General features: G+C 45.4%; 1 protein-coding gene across 3 annotated transcripts; it reads right to left on the bottom strand.

Annotated features, from left to right (window-relative positions):
* Positions 1-446: 446 nt before the first annotated feature.
* Positions 447-7,936, bottom strand: Ceacam10 (carcinoembryonic antigen-related cell adhesion molecule 10). 3 transcript variants are annotated; one of them, XM_030242605.1, is made up of 4 exons: positions 7,764-7,934; positions 6,842-6,977; positions 3,874-4,233; positions 447-640 (listed from the first exon to the last, which is right to left on the bottom strand). In XM_030242605.1, the coding sequence occupies exons 2-4, from the start codon at positions 6,891-6,893 to the stop codon at positions 627-629; spliced, it is 426 nt and encodes a 141-aa protein (XP_030098465.1). In that variant the 5' UTR covers positions 6,894-6,977; positions 7,764-7,934; the 3' UTR covers positions 447-626. The 3 variants fall into 3 exon arrangements, with proteins under 3 accessions (XP_030098465.1, NP_031701.3, NP_001361714.1); NM_007675.4 differs by having other exon boundaries at positions 6,618-6,977; positions 7,764-7,899; NM_001374785.1 differs by lacking the exon at positions 6,842-6,977 and having other exon boundaries at positions 7,764-7,936.
* Between the last annotated feature and the right edge of the window lie 3,003 nt (positions 7,937-10,939).

The following is a 10,939-nucleotide window of genomic DNA, read 5'->3' as shown; positions in this document are numbered from 1 at the left end:
TCTGATTGCCAGCCAGGTGTAGTGGCTCATGCCTTTAATCCCAGCACTTGGGAGGCAGAGGCAGGTGGATCTATGAGTTCGAGGCCAGCCTGGTCTACAGAGTGAGTTCTTCAACAACCAGGGCTACACAGAGAAACCCTGTCTCAGACAAAAATCTGATTTCTTGGAGTAAACTTGTACCAGCCTCAGTCTTACTGTGACCCATCTGAGCCAGGCCTGTTGAGTACATCCGCTCTGAGCACAATCAGGCAAACCTGGCTGTGGAAGGGAACACCTGCACTTATAGGTGGAGCCCTGAACAAGAATCTGAAATATGGGTATCTATGAAAAATCATTAAAAAAAAAAACATGAGAGGAACTCCTGGCGGTGGTGTGCACACAAGTATAATAAGAAGACTAAGTGGTCTTCGGTGGAAATGGAACAGATAGAGTCGAAGGAGCCAACCTTTGTTTGCAGAAGTTATGCGGACTTTATTGCTGGTGGAAGGAGGTGAAGCAAGGCACCGTCAGCTGATGAAATCCCTGGGGTTCACTAGTGAGCATCAGCCCTCTTTCCCAGAGTTCGGTTCCAGTTAGAAAGAGCAATGAAAGAAGAATTAAATGCAAGGGGGCTGGAAAAAAAATTCCTACTGCTTTTTAGCTGTGGAAAGAAATAAGAACAAAGAGAGAAAAGGGACACAGTTATAATCAAAAATGAAAATGATCTGGAAAGAGCAGAGCTAACCCTGCGAACAGAAGGAGGATTAAACCTGAAGATACAGCATGTGTCTCTCTGTGAGGAGGCTCGGTATCTCCTCTTCCTCCTCCTCCTCCCCCCTCTCCTCCTCCCCCTTCCCCCTCCTCCTCCCCCTCCCCCTCCTCCCCCTCCCCTGCACCTCTAGCTCCAATTCCCTCTGCTCCCATCCCCTGTCCATCAGAACAGGTCCTGATGCTGCAGAGACTGTTTCCTGCTGCTTCATGTCCTCTCTTGTCTGATTGCTCTCAGTCAGAAAACATTGTTGGGGAGGTTTCTCACCCTCCATAAAATAATTAGTTCCTTTTCAGTCACCATACTGGTCTCCCAGACCCTGTATTGAGCCCGGGCACGGGAAAAGACATGGAAGGGTTGTTTTGTTTTTGTTTTTGTTTTTGTTTTTTTTTCTTTTCCTGGTGAGTGAATGCTGCATCCTGAAACTACAGCAATGAGCTAAAAACTATATACCAGTTCACTTGAGACTCTTAAGCATCTGAAGCAGGCTTGTGCTCAGGGTGGGCCAACTGCCCTCTTTTACACAGTCTCCTTCATTCTGCTTCTGGCTATTTTGTTCCCTCTGACTGGAGGATCTTAGCAAAGCTTGTCTTACAGGGGTGAATATTTAGTGTAAAAGACTGAGTATTCAAAAAGTTGTCAGGACCAAGCTACTAGAAATCAAGAAAATCATGTGCCCACAGCTTTTGAAATGTCAGCAGGGGACAGCTTGTGGATGCCTCTGTTAACTCAGCCAAACCAATGCAAATCATCATTGGAAAGCTTTGCCTCATAGCTCAAATTTGTACCAAAAACTTGTTGCTACTGCTTTTGGGAGAGCTAAAGGGCCGTTTCCTCCTGTATTTATTACATGCTAATAAAATAAAATGGCATTATTAGCAACATAATAGATATAATATAAAAATTATTAGCAGTATAATAAAAATAATATTGCTAATATTGTAATTACATTATATGGATAATATCTCGTGCCTGCTGAGAAGAATAGAATGCCAGGAGATTTATTTGCTGAGGTATAAATTGGATTAGCTCCTTATGGATTGATTATAGCTCCTGTAAAATCTTAACCTACTCCTCCAGTCTCATATTTTGGAGAATTTATAAAGCCTTCAGGAATCATTCCTCAAAGTTGGAAGTTAGGGAGGACACCTTAAAGACCAGATGATCTTCAAAACCTGCTAGGAGCCATAAATTGGATTATATCTATCTTTAAAATTCCCACACCACTCTTGCAACCTGAATCTGAAGTTCTTAAGGGGAATTGTGACCCTTCTCCCAGAGAATGGACTCAGCCTGCTTGTATGGTATTACGGTAGGCGGAAAACCCTCAGCTTCAGTGCATCTCAGATCCATTTGCTGTCGCTACATTGCTGGGTATCCTGTCTCCCAAATCCCCACAGGATTGCTCTGGGATGAGGGTCCAATAGAACAGATACATCTCTCTATTACCCCCCAAAAAGGTGATCACTCCGTATCGGCTCATAGTTGCTGAATTCATCATTTTAGTCAGGTCTCACACAAAGCAAGTATCCAGGCAAGCGCCAACAAAAATGTTGTATTCGTTTTGATGAAAAACTGTTGGGATTTTTGATGAATACTTTGCATGGCTTAGCACTGGCTTTTGTTGCAGATCCATTTCAAACTGATAACCATATCCCTTCGAGTAAACTTACTGATTTTGCATCAAAACATGCTCTATTCTCTTTCCTAAAGGAACCAGGCTGCAGGCATTGCCCTCTAAACAAACAGTATTTGTAGATGCCACTACATGTGTAGGTTCCTAGCAGTGCTTCACGGATTTCTCCCCACCCAGGTGCTTCTGCACAGCAGATGTCTCGTCACTTACATCACCTCACAATGGAAGCCTCAACCTCTGAACCCAAATTCTGATTTACAGTGCACAGTGCTGGCCAGGCAGCGCCTAGAAACATTGCAGCTTGCTTTTTCCATCACCTCTCTTCATTTCATTACACTTAATTCAACCGAAAAAGCAGACGCCAAAAATCCAGTTTATTTTGGCTATATCAGGTCACATTCTAATCTGCCAGGACTGTGCCCTTCCCAGCCTTGAGCAGGTTGAATAGACCTTGAGCGTTTGCCTTGTTGGACCTTGACAGCCTAAGTGGAGTTATCCCCCTGGGTTGCAAGTGCAACTTCCTACAGGAACTTAGAAGATGAGACTGCCCTCTGACCTTGCTTTGCAACATAATTCAGCTGGAAAAAAAAAAAAAAGGATTGGTCTGTGGGTTCCCCCTATATAAACACAGTGCTGAATATTAAATTTGGAGCCTTGATCAGAACCTTGTCTTGGCTTGATTCTTCTCTTGTCCCCCCTCCCCATCTCTTTTTCATTTCCAGCCCCCTTTTCAGGGAAATCCAGCTTGTCCATGGCCGCAGGACAGCTACACAGGACTTTTGTCTGAGGGAAATGCAAAGACAGATTCCCTTTTAATACTAACTCTTCTCCTAGAAATTAACAACCTAAAGAAAATACAAGAATCCCATGCACACTTTCACCAAAACACTTCATCATTAAAACCAAGCTTCACTAACTAAATAGCAGGCTCTCCTGATAGTTAATGGATGCCCTTCATGTGTAAGAGATAATACCAACCTCTACTCTCTTATGCCATGACTCCTGGAGGATTTTTGCCAAGTCATATCTGTCACATGGACACTACTTATGTCCCCAGATTTAGGAAATTAAAATATGTTCGTGTCATTCTGGATACACTTCCTCTTTGCTTATTGCTACTGTCCCCCTATCTGGAGAAGCAGTTAAGGATGCCAACTCGTTTTTATTCTAAGGATTTGCTCTTTTAGGCATCTGTAAAATATTAAAAATGGGCAATGCCATTGTGTACAATTCTAAGTATTTTACAGAATTTTGCCAAAAGTTTGATATAACCCATATCAGAGGCATACCATAGAAAACTCAGGGCAAATCATTTGTTGACAGAGCCAATGGACAATTTCAACATTATTTTAAAACAAAGGAAAGGGAGAAGGGTAGTATGGCTACTCCTCATAGAATATTACCTTCTAAATTATGTACCTAAAAATTGTAAATTTGTAAAGTAGGATTAGCTCTACCCACGACGCAGAGGTTAAAGAGAATTACTTACCGTGAACATTAAATTGCACAGGCATTAGGGTATGATCGAAGTTTTGAAATAGCATATCTAGTGCGTAGGCTCCCTCATCATTCTTGGTGACACCTTGGAAGAACAGGGATCCATTGTTGTATATGATCTCTCTGTCGCTGTGTGCAGGCCCCAATATAATCTTATTGGAGGCTGTTATAAATCGTGCAATTTCATTTCTTTCACCCGCAGTGGTTCCCCTGTACCAGTAAATTGCTCGGAGCGTCCGTGGCAGATTGTGAACAAGTAGAAGAACGTTTTCCCCTTCGGCAACGTTGGGCCGCACAGCCTCAACGGTGACTTGGCCAGTGGTGGGAGGGCTCAAGGAGGGTAAAAGTGAGGCTAAGAGGAAGAGAGAAAGATCTATCAATCTTAGGACCTTTGCAAAACCTCTCAGCCTTGCTGTGCCTGTGTCCTATTGGGTGGCAGCCAGCAGTACCACCTCCACTCCTCAGCAATGCTACAGCTTTCCACTGTACGAAATGCTCTTCTCGGGCATTCACACAGCTCACTGCTCACTGCCCTCAGATCCCAGCTCACACTCAGAGTCTTATCTTCTCTGACCTCCTCCTCTAAAGCCATGGTCCACTGGAGAGATGTTACATCAAATCAGATTCAGAAATTCTCTGGACCTAAAGATACGTTTGTGGTTCTCCTCAGGGCATATAAAACCTAGCAAAGATGTTTGCTCATTCTTTTTCTGTCTATAATTAAACTTCGGTCCATAAGAATGTCTCTGGGAATTTGTTGTTGTTGTTGTCACATTGGGAAGCATTATAGCCTTAATATTAATTCGGTTCTTCATATCTACTTTAAAGATTGACTTGCATACTCTGAAATTAAAAATCAAAAAGGGGGGGCTGGTGAGATGGCTCAGTGGGTAAGGGCACCCGACTGCTCTTCCGAAGGTCTGAAGTTCAAATCCCAGCAACCACATGGTGGCTCACAACCACCCGTAATGAGATCTGGTGCCCTCTTCTGGTGTATCTGAAGACAACTACAGTGTACTTACATATAGTAAATAAATAAATCTTAAAAAAAAAAAAAAAAATCAAAAAGGGGGTGTCAGGGACTCTTGCATTCAGCCTGGTGTAGCAGCCCTAAGAGGTTCCTAACCTAGGTTTTCAGGTTCGAGCCCATGGCTCCTGGGGCACCTCATGCCTTTCAGTTAGATGCCCCCCTCAGGCAGGGGAGATTTAAGCTATCTTTGTATCTCTGCATTCTCTAGAAGTCAGCAGAGCAAATAGAGTTTGGCAGAACAATTAGTCTCGGACATTATTCTTTGGGGACCCTGTCCAGCTCGAATACTGTCATTTTATCATGGCAACTACAATTGTGTTCTTCCTGGTAACCACCATTATATTCTCTTTCTGACAAGAGTATAAAAATGTCTGATTTCTTGCAATAATATTGACACAGTCTCAGTCTTGCTGTGACCCCCTCCTACAATACCTAATTTAATTCTCACTGACCCTGTCAGGAGACTCTGGCTCAGTAAGTAAGGGGCTTCCAGCTCATTCCTTCCCTCTTCCTCCATCACAGTAAGAGCTAATTATACACTCTTCCTCATGCTGGTTGCAGGCTCTTGTGGGAGAAAACAAAGCCTTCTCCTTCATCCTCTGCTAGGAAGGACACCAGCATACCTGGGACCCTGTGATTCCAAGTCTAGTGAAGAGAGTGTGGGCTGGTCAGGCCTGGCTTCTGTTGAGGAAAGCTGACTTCTGCTCAACACTTTCATTTCCTGGACCAGGCTTCCACTCAGGCTGTGCATGCCTGAAACCAACATCTCTGAACCCACTGCTCCTCTCCAATGCATGGATAGCTAATAAGGTCCCCAGGGTGTGGCTGAGGACAGACAAGCTAGTGCCACAGACACTCCGAGGCATATGGAGCCATGACTCAATAGCTATTTCCTACCCCCAGTTTTCCTATAACAGTGCACGTTGGTAAATGATCATTGCCATGCCTGCAAGTTAACCTTAAAAGGAGCAATGATCTGACCTTCCATAGACCAGAGTCTGTTACTATTTGCTGCAGGAAATAATCCCTGGGCCTGACACCCTGGAGAGCAAGGAGCTGCCATTTGTACACGGTTTTCTCCTATCATTTTAGGGCTCTTGTCCTTCCTGGAAAGTCTCACAGGAACATCACAACAGTTGGCTAGTTGTCTTTCATACCTCTCCATGTACACAGCGCACACTGGGTCTCAGGAGGAGATACCCAGGTGACCTACCTCAGACATGGCTCTAGTCTAGGCTGACTGTCAACAGCCTACCAGCCTACAATCAACCGTTGTCCCTGTCAGCTCTAACAAGAGGGCAAATCTCAACCCAGGCTAACAACTTCCCAGGGTTCCTGGAGTCCAGGCTGGGTCTGGAGCAGTTTCCTGGTGCTCACCTCTCCGTGAGATTCTCATGGTTTCCTCAGGCAGGCCCTGCTTGAGCCCTGAAGGGTCTTTCTCGAGGCCATGCTCAGGATAAGCAGCCTAAGTTACTGTGCAGAGTCTGACATCCTCACACTGAGTTACCTCACAATCTCTTTTCTGAAGGAGTGAGTCCAAGTGAGGCATCTCGGTTTATTGCTGTATTTCTCCCCTCTGTGTGCCCCGAACTAAATGTTCCCACCACAATGTAGGGGACATAGTTGAGTCATCAAGGCTTGTCAGTGCTGTGTGGGAAGCAGGATTAGCTCTACCCATGACCCCGAGGTTACAGAGAATTACTTACGGTGTACATGAAATCGCACAGAAATCGGAGTAATTTCAAAGTTTTGATCTAGCATATATAATGTGTAGACTCCCTCATCATTCTTGGTGACACTTTGGAAGAACAGGGATCCATTGCTATATATTGTCTCTCTGCCGCTGTGTGCAAGCCCCATTTTACTCCTATTAATGGATGTTACAAATCGTCCAATTTCATTGTGTCCAGCCCCACTGTTTCCCTTGTACCAGTAAAAGACTCGGAGCGTCTGCGGCAGATTGTGAACAAGTAGAAGAACATTGTTGTCTGCAGTAACGTTGGGCGGCACAGCCTCAACGGTGACTTGGGCAGTAGTGGCAGGGCTCCAGTAAGTTAAAAGTGAGGCTAAGAGGGAAGAGAGAAAGACCTATCAATGTTAGGACCTTTGCAAAACCTCTCAGCCTTGCTGTGAGTGCGTGTCCTATTGAGTGGCAGCCAGCCTCATCACCTCCATTCCTCAGCAACGCTGCATCTTTCCACTGTAGGAAACGCTCTTCTCAGGCATTCACACAGCTCACCGCTCACTGCCCTCAGACCCCAGCTCACACTCAGAGTCTTTGCTGGATGTAGGGCTATATTTTCTGACTTTCTATAAAGACCCTGTGCCTTTATTTTCTGGTCTTTCTCTGCTTTGTATTTTCTGAAGTGCTTGCCAACCTGACCCCACCTAGATATCCTTGCTGGTCTGTCTTTCTGCCCAGTAGAAGTAGGGCTTTGTGAGGTTTTGTGAGGCTAGGTGGATTTTGGCTTAGTCCCTGCTACCCGGAACACGCTCACATACCCGTGTACAAATCAGTGTCCCAGAGCCTAGTGTATTTGCAAATTTCTCAGTGTAGTATGGATGCTGTTTATTTGCCCCAGTTTGGTTTATACGTGGAGAGTCACCCTGACAGAGTTGTGGACTTCAGTCTTCAGGATATCCTAGCCAGCGCGATAAACTTAACAATAGGGAAGAACTGAGTTTCTCCTCACCATTTGCCAATTCACATTCACAAATACTCCGAGCTTCCTGTTGCCCTCAGGCTTCAAGCAGAAGCCAGATGTCCCTTCTCAGGTTCCTTTCCTCTCCCAGAAGACCCCAGCCAGTCTCTGAGCTCCCCTGCTCTCTACTGGGAAGGAATATCTCCTTACCTGTGAGCAGTAGTCCAACCCAGGGAACCTGCCCTTTGTGGAGATGTGCTGAGGCCAGCTCCATGTCTCTGCTGCCTGCCTGCTAGCTTCTTCTCCAACACTACTGCTAAGCCTGGCTGCCCAGGTATCTGCCCTGCTCTTCTTAGCAGAGTTGATTCTCCTCCCAGAGGAGGGCACCTCCCAGATTCACGTGGGCTGGGGGTGGAGCCTGTGAGTCTGACAATGCTGTTCTCCTGTCAGTGCGGGCCTCCCGTCCTTCTATTCCTCTTTCCAGTTCAGTGTTCTAGAACATACTCCGAGCAGCAAGGCTGAGGAGTGCCCTGTGCCCTGGCCTTGGGGCTGTCAACTGCAGCAGGAATTCCTGTACTTTCTATAGCCTAGAGTGACACAAACCCCCATGGGAGCCCTGTGTGCCCTGCTCTCAATGCTCACAGAGGTGGGGTTTACTCCAGGCAGGAAGTGGCAGAGTTATCTGGAGGGTTGGGAAAGGCCTAGCTGAGTGATGACTGGGTAGGACCTGATCCATCGTCACTGATGGCACCAGTCATGTGTCTGATCCTAGGATACAAGTTGTCTCAGGGGCTTCATATCCTGGGTGTGCAGGAGGACGTGACCTGTGTGTCCTGGAAAGAGGACTGTGTGCTCCATCTTCCTATGGAGGGCGCCAGGGAGACCTCCCCATCTTCCTGTGCTGGCCAAATGTGATTCAGGTCTGCCCGTGCCCTCCGTAACCTTCCCAGGATGGCTCTGTTCTCCTTGGTGAATGCCCTGGGATTTCCCATCTCTCCCATGGATGATGGAGGATGGAAGGGACCACATTGGTTGTTCTTGCAGAATGGAGTTCTCAGAGATACAGGAAAGAGCCAGGAGGACAGAGTATGGTTAGGTGAAGGAACTGGCTCCAGGTGTGTCAGAACTGGGATGGAAACCAGGCTGCAAGACATGTTCATCCCTCAGGAGTTTTTCTGTTGAGTATATGGTTCAGTGGCTCCCCTGGTGTTCACGAGGAGATCTGCAGCTCACATCTGGGCTGCCCTAAGGTTGGTAACCAGGCTCCCAGCTCCATGATGGAGCTAAGCAAGAAAGGCTCCAGATGTGGAGATCCTTTGAGGATCCATTCAGCTTTTTGCTAGAGACTATTATAGTCATGAAGTGAGACTGGCTGCCTTTTGATCTGCAGTTCCACGGTGACTAATGAGGTTGATCCCCCGTTCCCATGTGTCTAGTAACTTAGTTGGACATCTTGTTCCTGGGGCAGCAATATCCTAGAACTGTGCTTTCTCTAAAATTGTTTTATTCTGACTTCTAAATATTAAAGCAAAGCACTTTCACTCACCAACAATAGCATATTTTAGAATTGTAACAATAAGAAACACGGGCTGGAGAGATGGCTCAGTGGTTAAGAGCACCGACTACTCTTACAAAGGTCCTGAGTTCAAATCCCAGCAACCACATGGTGGCTCACAGCCATCCGTAATGAGATCTGACTCCCTCTTCTGGTGCACCTGAAGACAGCTACAGTGTACTTAGTATAATAATAAATAAATCTTTAAAAAACAAAACAAAAACAAAAAAACCACAAAAAGGAAGCTTCTTAGTGTGTGTAATTCCGGGTGTGTTAGTATTTGAGATGCAGTAGCAGTGAGTCAGCATTCCTTGGAATTTGTTTTATAAATTCATAATTATGACTATTTAAGCATACATCTCAGTGTCTTCACTCTCTATAGTTTTTATAGCTGAAATTCTTGTTTAAAGAACTATGGTCCCTAATTGGTGGTACTTACCAGAACTACACTGTACAGGAGCATTCAAAGGATGAAAGACAGAACTTCAGATCCAGGTCTCCCAGTAAGGCAGCGGCCCCGCATGGAGTCCCACGTGGACACTGCTTGCTAAGGACCTGTTTTACGTCAAAACCGGTTACATTCGAGAGAGCATCCAAAGGGCCCACACCAGGTACATCATATGTGTGAGCCCATGAGGGAGCACTTTGTCTCTTTACAATTACTGCACCATTGCCAGGTGGTGGTGCACACCTTTACCCCAGCACTCGGGAGGCAGAGGCAGAGGAATCTCTGAGTTCAGGCCAGCCTGGTCTACAGAGTGAGTTCCAGGACAGCCAGGGCTACACAGAGAAACCCTGTCTTGAAAACCAAACCAAACCAAACCAAACCAAACCAAACCAAACCAAACCAAACCAAACCCAACCCCTTTATGTTCTCCTTCCTAATGTTATATATGTAATTACATGTGTACATGCAGACATTAGAGCTAGGATCCACAAACAAGAAAGGACATATGGGGTTTTCTTCCTGAGATCAAATGATCTCACTTAACATGATATATTCTAAGTCTATCCACATCCCTGTAAAGTTTGTGATTCATCTTTCTGTAGAGACAAACACTACTTCACCGTGTGTGTGTGTGTGTGTGTGTGTGTGTGTGTGATAGACTTGCATTGTGTATTAATTTGTTGATGGAGCTCTAGGTTGGTTCCATTTCCTTGCTATAGAGGATGGAGCAACTATAATTATTGGGGTGCAGATATCTCAATGGTAGGGTACAGGGTTTCTGGGTAAATGTCCAGTGAAATAGCTGCATTATATGCTATTGCAAATTCTTTGAGGAATTCCACACAGCTTTGTATAATGGCTACAGAAATCTGCACACCCACCAGCAATGAATAAGTGTTCCTCTTTCTCCACATTCTCTTCAACATTTGTTATCAGCTAATTTGATTACAGCCATTCTAACTGGAGTGGGCTGGCGTCTCATAGTAGCTTTAATTTGCATTTCCCAAAATTAAGCATTGCTTTTTTTTCCTAAGCTGTACCAGTTACTTATGCCAAACACAAAAGCCATATCATATATACAATTCACAAGTGTGTTTTTCTGTTCTGTGGTTGTTATTTCAGTTTGTACTTTTAATTCATAAACTCACTGTCTCAGGGTTGCCATTGCTGTGCTGAAGCACCGTGATCAGAAGGGGGAGGGAAGAGCTTACTCAGCCTACACGTCCACATACCTGCTTATCACTGGAGGACATCTAGACAGCAACTCAGACAGAGCCAGTCTTGTAGGCAGGAGCTGCTGCAGAGGGCACGGAGGGGTGATGCTTACTGGCTTGTTCTCCATGGCTTGCTCAGTCTGCTTTCTTATAAAACCCAGGACCACCA

The sequence above is a fragment of the Mus musculus genome, chromosome 7 (genome assembly GCF_000001635.26).
Source record: "Mus musculus strain C57BL/6J chromosome 7, GRCm38.p6 C57BL/6J".
Taxonomy (NCBI): Eukaryota; Metazoa; Chordata; class Mammalia; order Rodentia; family Muridae; genus Mus; species Mus musculus.
The sequence above is the reverse complement of the archived record's forward strand: the minus strand, read 5'-3'. Positions and strand labels throughout refer to the sequence as shown.